Below are 18,597 nucleotides of genomic sequence, written 5' to 3'. Positions count from 1 at the left end.
CCCCACTCTTCCATAAATCAAACACTTAATCCAGATGTAGCCTGTTGCAAATAAAGGCAATAGGGTCAATATAGTAAGGATTTTTCAAAATGCGCTTAAATAGGTGCCTAAAAATGTTGCCTTTTCTCATGAGATATTTTGCATTCTGCATTTTAGTGTAGCTCAAAGTAATATTCTTTGTAATAATTGCCAAAATCTCAGTTGCCCTTCAATGTAAGTGACTCTGGCCCTTTAAATGTGWTTCAGAATAGACTACACCATTTTCAACATAGGGTGTTTTTCTCGTTTTGAGTACAAATACACTGAAGTACATTTTGGTACAGTGTTAGTTACTATAATACAGCGTTTAATAAGTAGTATATTGTAAAGAGTTGATATGACTTAGTGTCCCTCCGTACAAATAGATTGACGGAAGTGATCCTAAACTATGATTGGATGAGCCCTAACACGTCACGTGTTGGCGGAAGTAGCAAGAGCATCGTTTGCCAGATGTTTTGCAACATAGCATCTAAGCAATACAGCCCTTTCAATTGAAAAATACTCTCAACGTGAGTAGCTTGTTGTACTGTTGTTTAACAAACTCCTAAACATCTTTCCATGTTCAATGCAACACTAACCAATGTTTTCATAATGTAGCTATAGGCCTAGCTAGCTACACCCAGGGAGACAAATGACTCTGGTGACACTCGCGCCAGATTTGAATGAATGATGCTACCCGGCCGTTAGCTTAAGTTAATACAAATTGTAATTTAAATGGATAGTTGCGGGACGAAGCTACCCGGCCGTAGCAGATATTGGGCCAGGGGTATTTTGCAGCGAAGAGCAACTTATTTAACTACTAGTTATTTAACTGCAGGCCTCTGCAACCAATACTGTTATAATCATAGCTATTACACTAGAGACCRGACGAACCTTTTCCACGAGGGACAAGGAGCGTTCCATTTCCATCTTAACGGTCGTGCTATCAGAGATCCGTGGGGCGTCCCTAACCCTCATTGAAGTAAACAATGGCTAGGCAAGGTGTATGGTTAGTGCATAGGGGGGTATGGAGTACTAACGTTAGCTTGGAACTACCCTCTTCGAACTGGGGTGTAATCATTACGCCGATTTTGTTGCAAAAGATATCATTCACTCCAAAAGTAAAACGAAAACGAGAGTTTATATGGGACAAAATCAGGTAGGTCCCTCCCCGTTTCGTTCCGTTTGCAGTTTGGTACTTAAACGGTAATTGGTTTCCGTAATCAATACACACACCCCTGGTGCTCTCCTGAAAATAAGTAGCCCTAGTATGTGGTGTTATGTTGTATAGTATACATACTGATCATTGCTGCCCATATTGCTACCAAGTTCCCCAGTTATCTGTGTAACTCAAGTTTATTATGTACCTACAGTTTGTACATGTATTTTGTTTTCGAGTGCTTACTGTGTATTTTGTTCTTGTTTGTTTCCGTTTCTCGGAGCTCTAACGTACTATGAGTCGCAGACGCGTGCGTTGTTTTGAGTGGTCAGGTATTTCTACCTGCCTCTACCAGTGTCCTGTAAGAGCTGATGGGGAGAGTGTGTGGGTACTACTTATTAAATACAGCCATCTCAGTAGGCCTAGGACTACCAGTAGGCAGTTTCCCAGGCCAAATTCAGATTTTGGATTAAGTTCACTTTAATATTGGTTTCATTGGTCCTTTTACTGAGGTTATTGTAGGCCAAGGGCAGGAGTAGAGGCTATTTAGAAAATCTGGTTAAATGTGTATTAGCCTACATACAGTCCCAGTCAAGTGTGAACACACCTACTCATCTAAGGGGTTTTCTTTATTTGACTATTTTCTACATTGTAGAATAATAGTGAAGACATCAAAACTATGAAATAACACACATGGAATCATGTAGTAACCAAAAAAGTGTTAAACAAATCAAAATATATTTGAGATTCTTCAATGTAGCCACCCTTTGCCTTGATGACAGCTTTGCACATGCTTGGTATTCTTTCAACCAGCTTCATGAGGTAGCCACCTGGAATGCATTTCAATTAACAGGTGTGCCTTGTAAAAAGTTAATTTGGGGAATGTCTTTCCTTAATGCGTTTGAGCCAATCAGTTGTGTTGTGACAAGGTAGGGGTGGTATACAGAAAATAGCCCTATTTGGTAAAAGACAAAGTCCATATTATGGCAAGAACAGCTCAAATAACCAAAGAGAAARGGCAGTCCATCGTTACTTTAAGACTTGAAGGTCAGTCAATCCGGAAAGAAATTMAAAGAACTTTTAACGTTTCTTCAAGTGCTGTCACAAAAGCCATCACGCGCTATGATGAAACTGGCTCTCATGAGGATCGTGAGTTACCTCTGCTGCAGAGGATAAGTTCATTAGAGTTACCAGCCTCAGAATTTGCAGCCCAAATAAATGCTTCTCAGAGTTCAAGTAACAGACACATCTCAACATCGACTGTTCAGAGGAGACTGCATGAATCAGACCTTCATGGTCAAATTGCTGCAAAGAAACCACTAATAAAGGACACCAATAATAAGAAGAGACTTGCTTGGACCTAGAAACACGAGCTATGGAGATTAGACTGGTGGAAATCTGAGATTTCTGGTTCCAACTGCCGTGTCTTTCTGAGACGCAAAGTAGATGAACGGATGATCTCCGCATGTGTGGTTCCCACCGTGAAGCATGGAGGTGTGATGGTGTGGGGGTGCTTTGCTGGTGACACTGTCTGTGATTGATTTAGAATTCAAGGCACACTTAACCAGCATGGCTACCACAGCATTCAGCGATACGCCATCCCATCTGGTTTGGGCTTAGTGGGACTATCATTTGTTTTTCAGCAGGACAATTACCCAACACACCTCAAGGCTGTGTAAGGGCTATTTGACCAAGAAGGAGAGTGATGGAGTGCTGCATCAGATGACCTGGGCTCCACAATCACCCGACCTCATCCCAATTGAGATGTTTTGGGATGATTTGGACCGCAGAGTSAAGTAAAAACAGCCAACAAGTGCTCATTATATGTGGGAACTCATTCAAGACTGTTGGAAAATAATTCCAGGTGAAGCTGGTTGAGAGATTGCCAAGAGTGTGCAAAGCTGTCATCAAGGCAAAGGGTGGCTACTTTGAAAAATCTAAAATATATTTTGATTAACACTTTTATTTTTTTCCTACATGATTCCATATGTGTTATTTCATAGTTTTGATGTCTTCAATGTTATTCTACAATGTAGATAATAGTAATAAATAAAGAACCCTTGAATGAGTAGGTGTGACAACTTTTGACTGGTACTGTATATGACACAGCATTATTGATAGTGTTGGCTTAGGCTATGACACAGTATTATTGATAGTGTTGGCTTAGGCTATTACACCTTTGTTTGATTTGACAGTAAGAGTGGGTTTGGTAATGGTTAAAAATTAAATGTTGATTATATCTCTCACCAGATGCAACGGCGAACTCGCACAGTTAAAGTCTACACGGAAAAGACAACAGATGGAGATTCCGATGAACTGTGAGTTTTAACTTAAGTCAGGAATCGTGTATGGAATTCATTTGATAAAAATTGTGTTGTTGCGTGTGTATTCTAAAGCTTCTATATTCACAGTTTCCCTTTTGATCAGTTTTCCATAACACAAGCCTCTGTTCCCTTAGTAGTCCTCACACTCAGTCAGCAAGTGAAGATGAGATTGAAGAATGGCAGCCAGAATCCAAGGCCCCCAAGAGGCAACAGAAAGCTCAGCCAAGCGAGAAGGTACCAGCGGTGAAGAGGCAGGCTAAACCTAAAGTGCCCAAGGAGTCCAAACCCAAAGCCCCACGCAAACCAGTGGAGAGGAAGCCCCGAGCTCCCAGAGCACCTAAAGAACCCAAACCCCCTAAAGAACCCAAACCCCCTAAAGCTCCCAGAGCCCCTAAAGCTCCCAGAGCACCTAAAGAACCCAAACCCCCTAAAGAACCCAAACCCCCTAAAGCTCCCAGAGCAACAAAAGGAGGTAAGAAGCAGCAAGCTCTATTAGAGGAAGAGGCTGGAGGAGCCAATCAGACTAACTCCATCTATGATGCAGCGGAGTCACAGCAGTCAGCCAGGGTCAAGGAGGAGGTAAGAGTCATGTAAACCTGTTTAGTAAGCTTTTATTACCCTAGTAACAATATTGTGTTCATTTGGTTAGACATTACTTGCTTTGTAATTGCGTTGCATTAATGGAGTTGAGTGATTTTTGTTATTACAGTGGTATAGGGACTTAGTGGTACAGTGTAATACGAACTGCTCAACATGATTTCTATGAAATTACTACACATTTGGCTGTACATAATGGTAGAAACACCTCACTGACTGACTTCACCACTTGTTATATCAGGTAAGTGTTTATATACTCCTCCACTGGATGTCTTTCAGAGACTGTCTTTCATTGTGCCTGATGGATCCTGCAACGACAACATGTCCAGAGCAGGGGGCGGGTGGTCCGAGGGGCCCTCCTCCAGCCATCAGTCTTATGGGGTGAAGAAGGAAGAGCCTGAGGAGGACTTCACGTTTGATGAGCCTTCTCTGAAGAGACAGAAGACCAGCAGTGCCCCTCAGGGCAGGCCCACCAGACTGCCCACCTCAGGAAGAGCCTTTGGAGAAGACCTGAACATGAACTGGGACCTTATTCAAGTAAGTCCTTTGAGTAATTCAACAATAAACCATCATTTTCAGCTCTAACCTAAATAAACTGAACAGTTGCTATACTGTTGTGCCAAACCACCAAATATGTAAATAGCTGGTCTGACTGAATGGCACCTTAAAATCCTCTGCAAAATAGTTGACCATTGCAATCAATGTATGTTTCCTCATTAATGTAGTATTATTCACATGGTACTTTGATTCCACTGTGATGAAGCATTCTCCTCTGTGTGTTGTCAGTTGCTGTCTGAGAGGACAGGGGTGGAGCAGTGGGTGTGTTTGAACATTTCCCAGCTCTTCAGAGAGGAGAACACCATTCCCTTTATAGTGCGCTACAGGAAAGAGATGATCAACCACATGGACGCAGACGCCGTGAGGGACGTGCAGCTGGTGCTGGAGGAGATCTAGTGAGGAACTTATTAGTGGGGTGCTATACCAGTTTATTAGACTGGAATAGAAAATAGTATTTGACTTGTTTATTTGACTTCACCATKAGTAACTTAAGATAATCAAACAAATATTTCATAGTAGCCAGTGGTGTAAAGTACTTAAGTAAAAAATACTTGAAAGCACTACCCTAAGTTGTTTTTTGGGGTATCTGTACTTTAATATTTATAATGTTGACTACTTTTACTTCACTACATTCCAAAATAAAATATTGTACTTTTTACTCCATACATTTTCCTTGACACCCAAAAGTACTCATTACATTTTGAATGCAAAGCAGAACAGGAAAATTGTGTAATTCACACACTTATCAGGAGAACATCCCTGGTCATCCCTACGACCTCTGATATGGTGGACTCACTAAACACATGCTTTGTTTGTAAATGATGGTCAGAGCATGCCCCTGGCTGTCCGTAAATTAAAAACACAAGAAAATGGTGCGGCCTGGTTTGCTTTATATAAGGAATTTGAAAAGATGTWTACTTTTACATTTGATACTTAAGTATATTTTAGCAATTACATTTACTTTTGATACGTAAGTATATTTAAAACCAAATACTTTTAGACTTTTACTGAAGTACTATTTTATTCGGTGACTCACTTTTACTTGAATCATTTTGTATTAAGTTTACTTTTACTCAAGTATGACAGTTGGGTACTTTTTCCACCTCTGATGATACCCTGCATATTGTATATGTGTATGTCTGCATAAATAACTGTTACAACCAGTCAGTGCAATAACAGACCATCTCCGTTAGATGGCGCCAATCAGACAAGTTAGGTATTATTATAGTTGCCAATATTTTTTTTTGCATATTTTCTCTGTTTTTCTGTGTGTGTGTGTGTGTGTTTCTGTATTTGTGTGTGTGTGTGTGTCCATGCATGTTTTCATCTGTGTGATCCTGTGATCTCTCTAGTGCACTGGCGAAGAAGACGCAGACTATCAGTCAGACTCTTAAGAAGGAGGGAGTCCTGACTGCTGAGCTGGAACAGGCTCTGAGGAACTGCAGGACCGCTGATGAACTGGACCACGTGGTGAGTGAGAGCAGTCTACTTAGGGTTGCAAAGGGATGGAATGTTACCGGTAGTTTTTTTWTTTTTATTTACCAGTAAACTACTGGAATTCTGGAAACTTTCAAGGATTTTGTGGAGTTTTCATTTTTGATTTGGTTTATTTAGCTGTAAATCATTATCCTAAATATAACCCATGAACTTTAATATTTTTCCATAGTTTACCAAAATTACCTATTAATTACCAACATTTCAGAAAATTTCAACTTTGATAAATTACAGGGAGTTTTTCAACTCTAGGTCTACTTGACCATAACTGGATGGTGCATGTATGTGATATGCACCTGAACTGGACCATGTGATGACTGACTCACTGCCTGATGGAATATCCACTCTCTGATGTGTGCTTGCACCCCTGCAGTATGCACCCTACAAGAAAGGCAGCAAGCTGAGCAAGGCCCGTCGTGCCAAGCAGCTGGGACTGGAGTCTGCTGCCCAGGCCCTGCTACAGAGCCCTCACACTCTGGACCTGAGAGCCTGGGTCAAACCTGGGACTGAAGGTACACACATTATCACCCACACACTAAAGCCACTCAAATCTACTGACACTGAAGTTAGACTGCCAATGGTACTGAATTCCCTGTTGGAAGATTCCCGGATTTCCTGCTTATTTACTTCTAATTGTAGGAATCTTCCAATCAGGATTTCCGGAAAACCAGGAAATTTGGGGAAAGAATTTTGCAACCCTAGCTCTGTGTCTCACACCTCATATTAGTCCGCTGGGCTAGTCTGCAGCAACTCCAGTTCTTTGCCATTATCAGTTACCATGATTTTAAAGAATTGGTCACAAGAGGGCAGCGAAGGTCTATGAAAGGGGACCACAATGGGGATGCTTTGGCTAGATGTAATTTCTCCCAACCCCCCTCCGTAAGATACGGTTGATTGCACTTCCAGTGAAATTGAATGTATGGTAATTCAGTATAATGCCATTGCTTTCATATGCAGATGAAAATAAATTTCCATTAGACCTATAATGCTGGACATGCGCTCTCAGAATTCAGCACATAACGATGTCGATCTTTGGACACCGGGTTTGCTTTGAGTAACACAGTCAAATCTTTTACATACTGTACAGGGGACGTATTGATGTTAGTTTCTGTAGAATAACATTTTACTGCTCAAATCTCCCAGTATGCTGTCCCACTGATACAATAGTGTTAGTGCTACAACTAGTTTATTACTGTGTTCATATCCTAATGTGAATTATATATACATCATTTCTGCATGTGTCTGCCCCACAGGTTTGTCCACTGTGGAGGAGGTGTCGACCGGAGTGGAGCAGATTTTGGCTGATATGATTGCTAAAGACGGAGAGACCCTGACCCATATAAGATCGCTGTAAGAACTTTCTCCTTCTCTCCCTCTTTGCCTTCCACACTATGTACAGAACTGTGTTCCCCACTCCATCTGTTCCCCGTCTCCAATCATTGTCTCAGCTAAACCTGTGATCTAGCTGGTGGAAAGCATAAATAAGTACTCTGTGAAACTTCTTGCCATCTGTGTGTGTGCATAGATATTTCAAACCTCTTTTGAACGTTACTTACAGTGTTATGGTTATCTCTCTCTCGCTCTCTCTCTCTCTCTCGCTCTCTCTCTCGCTCTCTCTCTCTCTCGCTCTCTCTCGCTCTCTCTCGCTCTCTCTCTCGCTCTCTCTCTCGCTCTCTCTCTCTCTCTGTGTCTCTCTCTCTCTTTTTGTCTCTCTGTGTCTGTCTCTCTTTCTGTGTGTCTGTGTCTCTCTCTCTGTCTCCTCTCTTTCTCTATTTGTCTCCTCTCTCTTTCGGTCTCTGTCTTTCGGTCTCTCTGTCTGTCTCTCTCTCAGATGTGATAACAGCATGGTGATGCTCCAGTCGTCTGTGTCTAAGACAGCCCTGAAGGAGCAGCAGATAGAGGGTCACCAGGGGAAGCCCAAAGACATTGACAAGTTCCACCTGTACTGTGACTTCACCTGCAACGTGCAGCGTATTCAACACCACCAGGTGACTCCCAGACAGACCCCTCAGCCAGTAGCAGGGAAATGGCTTTGTCATTTCATTAACTCTAGCTCTAATCATGCATTCAGGTCAATGTCTTCAATGACAAGATGCATTATTTCCATCCATTACACACTAAACCACATTCAGTATCTAACACTGGTGAACACCTGTCTTGATGCCTATTATACATTAGTAGAACCACATGGTATTCAATGTGCTAATAGTCAACTGTTTGGACTATGGTATGAAATGTGTACATAGCATTTCATGTTTACGTCTCTTTGTCCACTGAGCCCCAAACTGTTTATGTAAAAATGAGGGATCTTTGAGTAATATTGTAAGATCACTGTGAGTTTAACTCTGTGGCAGTGCTTGGTATTTCCCTCGGCCCCCTCCCTGCGTGCCACTTCTGAATGCTAGTCACGTCAGGCGAGGTTAGCCATCCCCCCGTCCCACTCAACCTGCCCCCCACCTTTTCCTGTGGCAGCTTGGTTACTCAGAGTTGGTCCGGGGCCACATGTCACAGTGGGTCTGTCACGGGCGCACCCTGCCCTCCTCCTTTCCTCTCGCCCCGGTCTGTGTCCCCCCAGTCATTCCCTCTCTGCTCCTCTTAACATATGTGACATGTCCCCCGCCGATGTGCCATTGGATTAGGGCCTGAGATTGACAGGCGTTCCTCCGCCGTGACAGCAGCTCACTGCCCTGAGAGGCAAAAGGGAGAGAGCGAGGGAAGGAGGTAGAGAGATGGAGAGTGAATGAGTGAGTGGCAGCTGCAGATGAGTGGTGCATAGCTGCAGTCATGGTGTTGGCCTTTCCATTTAGGCGCTTGTGCGTTCTAGTCGAGAGCAGCCCACTCTGCGAGCGACATTGTTAATTTTGTGACGCAGAATTGTCACTGAGTGTTAATTTCTCCAGCAGTGACCTGCTAGCTGTTGGATTCCGGCAAAAATGAACCTTTTCTTGGCGTCATGTTTAAAGGGGAAAGGTTGTTGTATGTGTTGTGACAGGAGGCATGTGTACGCACATACAGTACTCACTGTTTAATTTAGCACATTAGGCTAGCCGCAGTCAGGCAGGCGGTCAGTCAGGCAGGCAGTGTATTAAGGGTGTTAAGTTGTGGTCAGTATGTATTTATGCAGCTGGGTACAGAAGCTCCTGGAGATAACACTTTAAACTGAACACTTAGTTATAGAATTAGTTGATTCTAAATGGTGTTGTTTTAATGCATTTCTGTTGAAACATCACTTTTTTTTTCAAATAGTTTATAAGCATGGGCACACAAAAGTATGATTAATCATCAATATATATTTGTGATAACTCTATTCTTCATCTGTACTGTGAAGGTATTTAGACAAGGATTTCTCTAATCTGAGTCAGTGGAGTTAATATTTCTAAAGACCACTGAGTTAATATTTCCTCTGGACTTTTAGACAATGGTCTTTTTGCGGGGAATTACTGTTAGCCTACACGTAACCTACTACACAGTACACAACAATCCTTACAGATTGTCAAATGGCAGTTCAAGTTGTATGCCGTTTGTAATGTATTAGCCAATATCAGATTCAATTTGTCTAACATTTTAACTCTCTTGAAGTGCAGAAACAAACTGTATAATTACTTTTAATGAGTGCAGGTGCAGCGGAACGAAAATAAGTAAAAAGGGAAATCTGCATTTAACCGTCAGTATCAATTCCATCAGTTTACACAGGTATTTAAGACCTGACTGAATACTCAAAGAAACACTATCACAATGATGTATTAATGTACACACACACACACCACATTGTAGAGTAGGTGTGACTGTCTACCCTGTGCGTGCCTGGTCCTCCCTGTGATTGACAGGCGTGACGGTGGAGAGGTGAAGTGGGTACGGTCAGCAGTGCTGCGGCCCTGCGTTGTGACCGGTGTGTTGCCGGGGGTGACCGATGCGTTGTGACAGGGCTGGTGTCAGGTGACCAGCTGYCCTGATTGATTGTTTAGCGTCCGCCGTCACGCCGCCTCACACCAGGGACCTCCAGCTGTCCCTTTCCTCCCTGCCAGGGAGGGTCAATCACAGTTCTTGCCTGCCACAACAACACTGACTACACAGCAACATGATCCTCCTCCCTCTGCTCTCTTGACAGACATTTGAAAAGTCAAGGAATAGGTGATAATCCATTGTTCAGTGCTTCTTGCTCAGTTGCTATTAAACTAAGATGCAGCTGGAGTTGCACTATTTTTCTCAGATGGTCAGGGTTGCCCGTCGAGTCTAGTTTTAGATTTCACCGTTTCAAGTATTGATCCTAGAAATGGGCTGTACGTTGGCTTTGTGTGCCATGTTCAGAACGAAATGGTTGGTGTCACTTTGGCTCTTTCGCAAACTATACATATAACTAAATGTGATGTGCAACATAGAAAATGCATATAAACATGTTTTCTAAGCATTTAGTAATTATTAGAAGTATATTCCTCAATTACTCAATTTTAGCAATAGTTAAATGCATTCAACAGTGCCTCTCCATAGCTATATTAACGTCTTGCTAATACTTTGGAATATGCCATTAGGATTTGTTTTTCTATCCACAGCTCTAATTTCCATTTGCGTCTCCAACTGGTTTCTAATCTTTGTCTGTGGTTGGCTGGAGTGTAGTGGACCTAGATTTGTCTGCTTCCTCAATTATAGACCGGCTGTGATGGACAGGTGGGGAAATATGCCCTGTTCTCTGCAGTTGGACTGGCAGCATTTGCATTACGCGCAGCCAGACGTGTGTGTGTGTGTGTGTGTGTGGTGTGTGTGTTGTGTGTGTGTGTTGTGTGTGTGTGTTGTTGTGTGTGTGTGTGTGTGTGTGTGTGTGTGTGTGTGTGTGTGTGTGTTGTGTGTGTGTGTGAGCTAGATTTCCTTTATACAATAGAGAAATTGGACATTTGCTCATTTTAAAATTATGGTTTAATGATATCTACAATTTCAGAAATAAACTTTGCATTAAAAACAAATTGTCCAAGACTGTCAGGGATCTTGTGATTTGAATGTTTTCCCCCATTATTTTATTTCAGTTAAAACATTGTTGTTTTATGAGATTCACACATTTTATTTGAGTGGCATTGTTTTGTCAAGTCACAGTTAAAATATAGGCTAAGGGAATAATTGTGGATTTCATTCTCTCGTTTTAGAATAATCACAGTATGTTTCATTCTTTAGCTTTTGATTCCTTTTAATTCAGATTTATTGCAATCAACAATGGATGATAAGGCATTTGTTTTAGGGCCAACACTCTATTACAGGCTATTCCATCAGGGTAAGAACAATACAGTACATAGAGATATGCAGTAGGACATTTAAAGTGAAACATGTTGAGTATACTGTATGGAACATTTTATAAAAGAACACTGAGTGGACAAAACATTATGAACATTACTCTTTCCATGACATTAGACTGACCAGGTGAACCAGGTTAAAGCTATGATCCCTTATTGATGTCACCTGTTAATCCACTTCAATCAGTGTAGATGAAGGGGAGGAGACAGGATAAAGAAGGATTTTAAACCTTGAGACATGGATTGTGTATGTGTGGTCATTCAGAGGGTGAATGGGCAAGACAAAATTTAAGTGGCTTTTGAACGGTACGGTAGTAGGTCCCAGGCCCACCAGTTTGTGCACGCTGCTGGATTTATCACGCTCAACAATTTCAGAATGGTCCATCCCAGCCAAGACATCCAGCCAACTTGACACACCTGTGGGAAGCATTGGAGTCAACATGGACCAGCATCCCTTTGGAACGTTTTTGACACCTTTGTAGAGCTCATGCCTGACGAATTGAGGATGTTTGAGGGAAAAAGGGGGAGCATCTCAGATAGGAATGTTTCTTAATGTTTTATATACGGTGTGTGTGTGTGTGGTGTGTGTGTGTGTGTGTGTGTGTGTGTGTGTGTGTGTGTGTGTGTTTGTGTGTGTGTGTGTGTGTGGTGTTGTGTGTGTGTGTGTGTGTGTGATATATGCAATGCCTAAATTATTTTTGGCTGCGATAATCTCAGTATTATATTGAATATTTATGATTCTAACACGATTATACAAATAATGAAAACAAGTCTTTATTCAACCCAAAACTAATATGATATTTATTTAAATCTAAATGTTTCCCTATAAAACATGGGATCAAGTTTATTTTTTCTTGAGAACACTCATTGGTGTCTCGCAACCCACATGTTGTGTGTGTTTGTTCTGAAAATGAAAAGATAAGGAGTTAAAAGTTCACCACATCATCTTGTTTTCTTTGAGCCCTGCCTATCGCCCAGTTCAACGAGCAACACATTCACCTTTCCTTACTCTTATTTAAAAAGTAAATATTGAATCTGAATCGCTCAGTCTTAAAAATAATATTCATTAATGTAGCTAACATTCCTCATATTTTTCCAATTATGATTTCATTGTTTATGAAGAACATGATATGTTGGAAATTTCTTTTTTCTTTATATTAATAATGTAAATACTGAACTTGCCTGTCCTGCAGTAGGAAAAATTGGAAGGTTTGAATTTGTCAGACTGTCTGGTAACAACCTCTTAATATCTGCCAAACTCCTTAAATCTCAGGCAGATGTGATGTAGTTCACATCATAGCATGGGAAATGTTTTTTTTTCTGTCTAGTTTTGGCTGTGTTCTACACTCAAATGCTATCAATTTGGCTTAGCATTGTTCCTGGTTGTGGAAAGGGTTTCTTGGAGTGTGTGATGGAGAGGAAACCATAAAGGAGTGATTGGGATTTTTCACATTACTGGGTATTATGCTACGCCCCCTTGCCATCTACATTTGTGGCGCTTGGAGTGTTGATTTCAATGGTGTTTGGTGATAGAGGAAGCTAGCCGTCCCGTCAGGCCCAGAGCGATGGAGGACGCGTGMCAGGGGGGTGTCTTGTGGCCAGCGTTCAGGTAGCTGTCACAGCCATCACCTCCAACATTCTCACCCAGGTCATCCTCTTTAAGGAACACTGATTCACCAACACAGACAGGACTGGGATAGATGCCTGTTCTCTGACAGAACATCTGTGTGTTTTTCTTTATGGCGTTTTCCGCTGAGTTGTCCCTTAGAGAAACCCCACTCAGTGAGGAGGAATAGAGTATGTGGGGGAGGACATGAAAGTTTGTTGGATGTTTTGTCCGACTTTGTTCGATCGCACGCAAAACTTCAGATTTGATGAATATCGCATGAGAAATCACCCAGCGAACCCAAAAGCTCAATGGGGGAACATGCCAAAAAAGGAAATATAATTTTCATCATAATTCTTGCAGCATTAATTTCTGTCTCGATCTGGCCATTAGCTGTTGTGATGTGGAGGGCGGGGGTGGATGTGGTGACTGCTTGGTGGCAGGCTGGTAGGATGTGTGGGGGGGGACATTTGTCAACTTGGCTCTTCCGCATCGAATCCAGATTGACGGGTCATTTCTTCCCTTRCTCTTCAAAAGGTTTTCCTCCGAAAAGGTCAGACACTTAAAACTATTTCCTTAACAGCATGCCACCTTTCCTTATAGCTAGATGGAGGAATTAGTGGGAGAGAGCAGGGAGGTTTTCTACAGTGTAGACTGTGTGAGCAGACTGTGTGTGTCCGTGCCAGTGTGGCGTGGGTTGGCTTTCTGTGCTGTTTTTGGAAAGTGTGTGTGAGGGTTAGGGGGGCGTGGGGGTCTGTGCCGTGTGGTGCCGTGTGCCGCCTGTCTCAACAGGTTATGTTTTTCTTGCAGACCCTGGCCATTAACCGAGGGGAGAATCTGAAGATTCTGACAGTGAAGGTCAACATCCCTGACAGGGTGAAGAGCGACTTCTGTAGGTGGTGTCTCAACGTCAGGTCGGTCCCCCCCCCCCACACACACACACAGACAGACAGACAGACAGACAGACAGACAGACAGACAGACAGACAGACAGACAGACAGACAGACAGACAGACAGACAGACAGACAGACAGACAGACAGACAGACAGACAGACAGAGACAGACAGACAGACAGACAGACACACACAGACAGACACACCGAGCCCTTGAACTTCTCTCCTGTACTTTCCTGCTCCCTCTCTCTGTCTGTGCCCTGTACCATTCTGTAACAGTGGTGTCAAAACAGTGGTGGCCGCTTGCAGTCTGTCCCCCAGGTGTGAAGGGCATAGGTGGGAGTCAGGTTCATGTATAGTCACACAGTCGATGTTTCTGCGTTGGTTACAGTGGCCCCTTCTAGAGCATCGTTCCCTATAACAGACACGGAAAGTAACTCAAAGCTCCATGCAGTTATTAAATAACTGTTCTTTGTCTTTTAAAGCTCATATAGCCATAGATAAAGTCAAAGTTAGCTTCTTTCTCTTTGTGTAAAAAAAATATTTGTAAAATACTATGCATAACATGGCTTAGCAATAATAATTGACAATGTTTTTGTGGAAATGAACCCTCGCTCACAAGTTGGATTCAATGCAGTAAAGATCATAGTCATCAATGTGAAAATGCCTCTCCACATTCACAGCTCAGTGGCTTTTTATGGTGTTAGTATAAATAGTTTTCCAGTCTCTTGTTTCAAAATAGTTCAAATAGATTCCCAAATGGAGAATGTTTTTTATTTTTTTTATTTTTACATATTTCGACGTACTTTATGCTGTAGAGCTCTCAAAATATTATTTTAAACATCATATGATCATGCTTTTAAATACATCATATTACACTGTACAACAATATTGACCCTGAAAAGGAGTTTTTCACAGTGAAATAAATGAAAACACCACAGTAAATGAAACAGCACATGAGATTATTTTCATAACAGCACATACAATTATTTTGTTTTGAAGTAGACCATAATATGATATTCTAATTTGTTGATATACAAGAAAACACAAATTGACACATTTTGTTGTTTTAGAAAATGTATTTGAGTGAGATATAGACCAAGGCCCTGTTTTTTTCTCTCTCATGAATMAATTTGTTTTCAATCTGGTAAAAGGTAATATATATGTATTTTTTTTAGCATATTTAATTTCTGTATTTCTTTAATTAATTGTTTGAGAATAACATTGTATTATAAATCATATATTACATCTTACATAAATGCATATCTACCCAGCAATGTGGCAAATTCCTACTAAAGGTGTACTTGCTTATCATGGAAAGTGTATCAATTGAATACATGAGTGTTTTGTGTGATTTTTAAAATGGTTTGTGAGGAGATATTAATTTCCCCCCAACATTTAAAAAAGAAAATGTATTTTGTTAAATCCTTTTCTTGTAAAATGTTTATTTCGTTCTATTTTAATATCTGCTTAACTAACTCTCCAGGCATCCGATTCATAACAATAATATTGAAAAAGATCCCGTTTTAAGTGATGGTGGTGTAAAAATCTCAAACCAAGACTTTATTTAGTCATGGAGCTGTACTGTAACCTATGAGGGCAAGGAATGTGAGAGGACCTGCATTTTACTGAAGCCACATATATAACCAATCCTTTCCTGATCAAGAGAAAGGTGAAAACTTACATTTTTGGTTTACAAGATTCACAGAATAACTCTAAAACATCAGATTCACACCAAAAGGGATACTGTGCATCCATATATAAATTGTCAGAAAATGACTCAATTTAATATAATTTTTGGTTTCCGCTGTAGATGGAGACCCAAGGGTTACACTAGAGAGGAGCTGATGAAGATCTTACGAGACGCAGTGGAGGACTCGTACAAAAGACTCTTATTACCCCTGCTCAGCAGAAGCTACAGGTCTGTACTGAACTCTGTGTGTGTGTGTGTTCCACGAATGAATTTGACTTTACTGTACTGTATTTTAAATAGCCCCTGTCTCTCTCTGTCTGTCAGGACGAAGCTGACGGTTAGTGCGGAGAAGGAGTCCATAGCCATGTTTGTGCGAAACTTGCGCCAGCGTCTGTTGGTGTGTCCTGTGAGAGGCCGTGTCATCATGGGCGTGGACCCAGGGTTCAGACACGGCTGTAAACTGGCCGTCCTCTCCCCTACCAGTAAGAACCCATACTAACATGCCCCTCTTCCACTCTGCGTTTCTGGGTATAGGGTGAAGATTGGTGTTTCAGTCTCAAGACTGCTTCTAGATCAGAGAAAATGTGTTGTCCTAGTTCTATGTGAAAATAATCATCCTAGCATATCTGCAAAGACCAGTCACACATGCCTGGTCTATACTGTAGTATAGTCTACTAGTCTGTACTACTGGAGGAGCAAGGGCCCTCTCGTCTCCACCCCACAGAGCTGATGGGCATTCCTCCCACCGGGCCTCTGTGGGCGGGGCCCCATGCAGGGCCACGTTTGGGCCCTCCTCCTGGGCAGCTGATGGCCCGGCCACAGTTCAGGCTGCCAACCCGGCGGGGGTTTGTCAGCTGGCATTCCTGTGTTATGGCATCTGCCCTGCAGCAAACACACGCAAACAGACACGCATCGACACATACACACACACTCAGCTTGACCATGACAGGTCTGGGGGTGCCTGGTCACATGACCTCCCGTCGGAGCCTTCCAATAGGATCAGTGGTGTCCCATCAGCCTGACAGGAGACGGCAGAAGTTGAGTCGTTCCACCAATTCGGTGCCTTTTGAGAAGTGTAACTTGGTAAAAATAAACGTTTGATTTCACCTAATTTTAGCATTCTGTCAAAGAGCACGTTCAACTTCATAATAATTCCCCCCCTCCCTATATATACTATAGTAAGTACATATTAAAGTTGCAATATGCAGAAATCGCTCCGCCATTTCCTGGTTGCTAAAATTCTAATAGTTTGCCTAATTTCAGTTTGGGACAAAACAAGCAATGTATAGTGTAGAAAATCATTGTACCATCTAAACCGCTGTGAAATATATTTTCAATAACCAAAAATATTGTATTTTCAGCTGTTTGAAGCTGGTGTACAAAACCGAAAGTAAAAGACTTAAAAACTAAACTTAAGAACGGGAAGCATAGAAATAGCACACATAAAACAGATCGACTGCTTCTTAGACTTGCTTTCGATGAGAATTCTTTGTGAATTTGGTCGGTTCACCCAAAAAGTGCCAAATAAAGTAACAGGGTTGACTGTAACAGGGTTGACAATTTCATATTAAATCAGCCATAAATCCCCCTTGTGACGGAGGAATGGAAACTTGTTGTGTGCATCACACAAAAAAATGAAATTGCCATAACATTTCTAGACTGTCTATCTATGGGTAACAGTGTTAACATGTTATTCTCGACCTGTTCCGTTTTCCACCACAAAACACCAGAAAATTGCTAAAAAGAGTAGAACCAGCTCACTTGCTTTTACACTATCATTTAACTATTAGATGTTCAATGTTTCTTTTGAAAAAAAAATATTATAAAATGAATTGTTTCATCATATTAAAACGAGAGTACAGTTCACATAACAGGGTTGACTTTAAAATGAGGGGCATACGTAAATGAATCACTAATGACATGAAATAAATAATTATCTTCAGAAATGACTGTCAAAGCAAAGAAATAACTAGGACTTCACAATGATGGTGAAACCTGGAGACATGTTTAGATTAAGTGGTTTGAAATCTTCCTAGAAGTGACAGAGTTGACGGAGGGACATGTCAAAATGCTGAATGTTGGCACTATAGCAAGCCTTTATTAATATATAAAATCTGAGTTATTAAATTCTCCATGTGGTCTATATTAAAGGACACTTCGTTTAATAAAACAGGCTTTTAAAATTCAATATTGGTGCACAATTTCTACTTAAAATATCAAAGGGACACAAAAGGCTCTCTTCGTGGAACGACCCAGCTCTGTCCGTCCGTCCTTAGAGGCACAGGAATGGACACATCTGGGGGAGAAGTGCAACAGGAGGAGTATTCTCCAAATGGCCTTTTCACACTGCTGAGCTTAGCTTAGCCGAAGCAAGCCGAGCTGACCTGCACTGCCCTGGTAACGCATCTATCTACCATAGTTGCTTGAACAGTGCTGAAAGGAAATTATCCAAGCCAACTAAGTAAGGTCTGGGTCGGCATACTTGTATGGAAAGGGTATTAGTCCATCCATTCCATTTTCCAGGTTCCCCCTCGCAAAAGAGGTTTCTAACCTTGAGTCTTTCCCTTGTTAAAGAATCATCTTCACTTGCTCTTTTTGTCTCTCTTCTTGGGTCAGATCCTGTGATAAAGCTAGTAGGAGCGTCTTCTTTATTCCTCAGTCTTGGTGACACAGAAGCATTTGTCCATCTTACATACTCACCCCTCCTTTCTGTCCCAGGTCAGATATTATACACAGATGTGGTGTACCTCCATGGTTCAGGTGGGAACAGAGAGGCAGACAAACTGCGCCATCTGATGATCAGATACAGGTACTGCATCTGGTGTGTTAGTTTAAATCAACTGTGGCACATTGTGTAGTGTATATCACTAAGATAAAGAACACTACTTATCAAAATGAAATCAAGAGGTTTTTAAGAGTATTAAAATAAAAAATAAAATAAAAATGTTTGAATATTCACAGAAATAGATCAATTAA

The 18,597-nt window shown here is 41.5% G+C and overlaps 1 protein-coding gene across 2 annotated transcripts in view; it reads left to right on the top strand.

Annotated features, from left to right (window-relative positions):
- The first annotated feature begins 426 nt into the window (after positions 1 to 426).
- Positions 427 to 18,597, top strand: part of srbd1 (S1 RNA binding domain 1) — a 107,379-nt gene continuing 89,208 nt past the window's right edge. Inside the window, exons 1-13 of one of the 2 annotated variants that reach the window (XM_023993569.2) lie at positions 427 to 548; positions 3,428 to 3,495; positions 3,636 to 4,080; positions 4,378 to 4,635; positions 4,885 to 5,051; positions 6,009 to 6,126; positions 6,524 to 6,662; positions 7,404 to 7,500; positions 7,982 to 8,138; positions 13,846 to 13,949; positions 15,742 to 15,849; positions 15,946 to 16,103; positions 18,340 to 18,430. In XM_023993569.2, the coding sequence (XP_023849337.1) occupies positions 3,428 to 3,495; positions 3,636 to 4,080; positions 4,378 to 4,635; positions 4,885 to 5,051; positions 6,009 to 6,126; positions 6,524 to 6,662; positions 7,404 to 7,500; positions 7,982 to 8,138; positions 13,846 to 13,949; positions 15,742 to 15,849; positions 15,946 to 16,103; positions 18,340 to 18,430 (1,910 nt within the window). In that variant the 5' untranslated portion in view covers positions 427 to 548. The remainder of the gene's footprint in view (positions 549 to 3,427; positions 3,496 to 3,635; positions 4,081 to 4,377; positions 4,636 to 4,884; positions 5,052 to 6,008; positions 6,127 to 6,523; positions 6,663 to 7,403; positions 7,501 to 7,981; positions 8,139 to 13,845; positions 13,950 to 15,741; positions 15,850 to 15,945; positions 16,104 to 18,339; positions 18,431 to 18,597) is intronic. The other variant, XM_023993570.2, reaches the window with a different exon arrangement.

This window comes from Salvelinus sp. IW2-2015, linkage group LG8 (assembly GCF_002910315.2).
Source record: "Salvelinus sp. IW2-2015 linkage group LG8, ASM291031v2, whole genome shotgun sequence".
NCBI lineage: Eukaryota > Metazoa > Chordata > Actinopteri > Salmoniformes > Salmonidae > Salvelinus > Salvelinus sp. IW2-2015.
Note: the sequence above shows the minus strand (reverse complement) of the source record. Positions and strands in the feature narration are given on the sequence as shown.